At 62.0% G+C, this 2,018-nt stretch overlaps 2 protein-coding genes and 1 long non-coding RNA gene across 3 annotated transcripts in view; 1 reads left to right on the top strand and 2 right to left on the bottom strand.

The window, feature by feature from the left end:
- Window positions 1–1,278, bottom strand: part of HOXA6 (homeobox A6) — a 2,343-nt gene extending 1,065 nt beyond the window's left edge. The window contains exon 1 of the mRNA XM_008063841.2: window positions 818–1,278. Coding sequence (XP_008062032.1) covers window positions 818–1,259 — 442 coding nt within the window. The 5' untranslated portion in view covers window positions 1,260–1,278. The remainder of the gene's footprint in view (window positions 1–817) is intronic.
- Window positions 1–2,018, bottom strand: part of HOXA3 (homeobox A3) — a 45,553-nt gene that overhangs the window by 39,301 nt on the left and 4,234 nt on the right. The window lies entirely within an intron of this gene.
- The window catches only part of LOC110596182, a 12,972-nt gene that overhangs the window by 6,663 nt on the left and 4,291 nt on the right, over window positions 1–2,018 (top strand). The gene's annotated exons all lie outside the window — the stretch shown is intronic.

Below are 2,018 nucleotides of genomic sequence, written 5' to 3' on the forward strand. Positions count from 1 at the left end.
TTCAACACAAAACACTAAGTTCAAAAATCTGCATTAGGCTCTGTCCTGCTCCAAGGCAAAGGGGAATCCCTGTGGAGTCTTTGGAAGCCAGGAGTGAAGGGATGGAGCTATGGGAAGCCTGGGGTTTCAGGCAAGGTAGGACTGGGTTGGGCTGTCTGATCTGGTGCCCAAGATGCCCCCGGTGGTGGGTGTCCCCCCAAGACAGGTGTCTGGGGCTCAGAAGGCAGAAGTTGGCTGAGAGTGAGCAGTTGAGGAAAAGGGGGCGGGGGGCGGGAAGAGAGAGCAGGAAAAAAATCCTGGGGCTGAGGCTGGGGCCCTCTCAAGGCTTTGGGGAGACACTGGAGGAGGCCAAATGGCACTCTCTGTGTGTGGGTTTCTGAAGGGCAGCATGGAGAGGGAGGTGGGAGGTGGAGGTGGGTTATCAGTGAGGATGTGCAGAAGGCCCTCTGGCTTGAGAACCCGAGCTGGGTGTACCCAGGACGCAGCATGGGCAGGCTTTCCCGGACCAGCCTCTCTCTTCAGGGTGCCCCAGTCACGGGTCTCACATAGCATGGCAGTGATTCCCCCCACCCTCTTCTCAGGCGTCACCTTACATGGACACGGATGCCCTGCCTTGGCCTGATCGCCCCATTGGGAATGGAGTTCTTTTCTTCCCTCCTTTCTTTCTTTTCCTAAAATCTCTTTCTACAGGCAAAGAAACTTTACTTGTTCTTTCCTCTTCCTACTTGGTTTCCTCCTTCCTTCCTTCTTTTCCTGTCTCCCTCTCCCTCCACTGCCGGGGGGGGGGGCGGGCGGGGGCTGCAGGGACAAGCCTTACCCGCGCAGGAGTTCATCCGCTGCATCCAAGGGTAAACAGGGCTCGTGTACTTCCGGTCGGCGCCTTCGTCATGGAGGGCTTTGCCCTGCACGCTGCTGCTGTCGGGTTTGTACTGCTGCTCGGGAGAAAAGTGCAGGTAGTCCCCGGGGCCCCTCTGCTTGCCACTGCCCGAGGGCGAGGCGCCACTGAGGTCCTTATCAGAATAGAAGCACGAGGCCCCGTACTCGTAGGATGCCCGGTTGCAGGCCAGGACCGAGTTGGACTGTTGGTAGAAACAAGGTGAGGTGTACGTCTTGTCCGGGAGGCTCGACGCCCCGTACGAGGCCGGGAAGGGCCTCAGCGCGTCATAGCCGGCCTGGTAGAGGGGCAGCTGGCCCAAGAAGGAGTCCTGGCCGCTGGGCAGGCTCCCGGGGAAAGTGGGATTCACAAAATAGGAACTCATTTGCGCGCCCCTCTGCAGGACTGTGATTTGTTGTGTATTAGTACATCTGGCTATAACTATTAGTAGTCATCGAACTGGTTTGTTTCTGGATGGCCGAACGCCAAAAGCGACAGCAGCAAATCGCACCAGCTGACGCGGCGGCGGCCAATGGGAGCGAGCGCCGGAGCCCGCTCCCCGGGGACCGCGGCGACCGAGGCAGCAAAGTTACAAACAGCCCCCAGCCCGCCAGCCCGCCGCCCGCCCGGCAGATTAATGGGCGCGCACAGCCAGCCGGCCCGGCTCTCTTCCCGAACGCCAGCGGTGGGCACGGGCGCAGGGGCGTGAGGATCAGGCCAGAGTCGGGCACCAGCCCCCGGGACGCCGCGGAGGCCCCGCCAGGCCCGCTCTTTCCTCCTCCCCTTTTTGCCTTGTTAGATTTTGCTGGTTTTGCACCTTCCCCAGCAGGAAACCCGACCGTCCCGCGCCCGGAGGGGCGGTGACCAGGGTGGCTCTGCTCCCCGCCGGCCTGCACTCCCGGCTGGGCCCTGAACCGGCCCTCCCCTCGCGCGCCCCTCTTCGTGGGCGTGGAGAGAGGGGCTCCGAGACACCAGGCCTTCTTCACTCCCTGCCCTCCACTCCTGCGCCTTAGGGGCCGGGGAACCTCCTTGTTATCTCCCTCTCTACTCCTGCCAAGGGCCTGGGCCTTGCAGCCAAGAGCTGGCGGCTCACCTCGAACCGGCCAGGACACAGTCAGACATAGGTTCTTCCCGCCCCCCCCCC

This window comes from Carlito syrichta, unplaced genomic scaffold (genome assembly GCF_000164805.1).
Source record: "Carlito syrichta isolate Samal-C Ts95f unplaced genomic scaffold, Tarsius_syrichta-2.0.1 Scaffold307093, whole genome shotgun sequence".
NCBI lineage: Eukaryota > Metazoa > Chordata > Mammalia > Primates > Tarsiidae > Carlito > Carlito syrichta.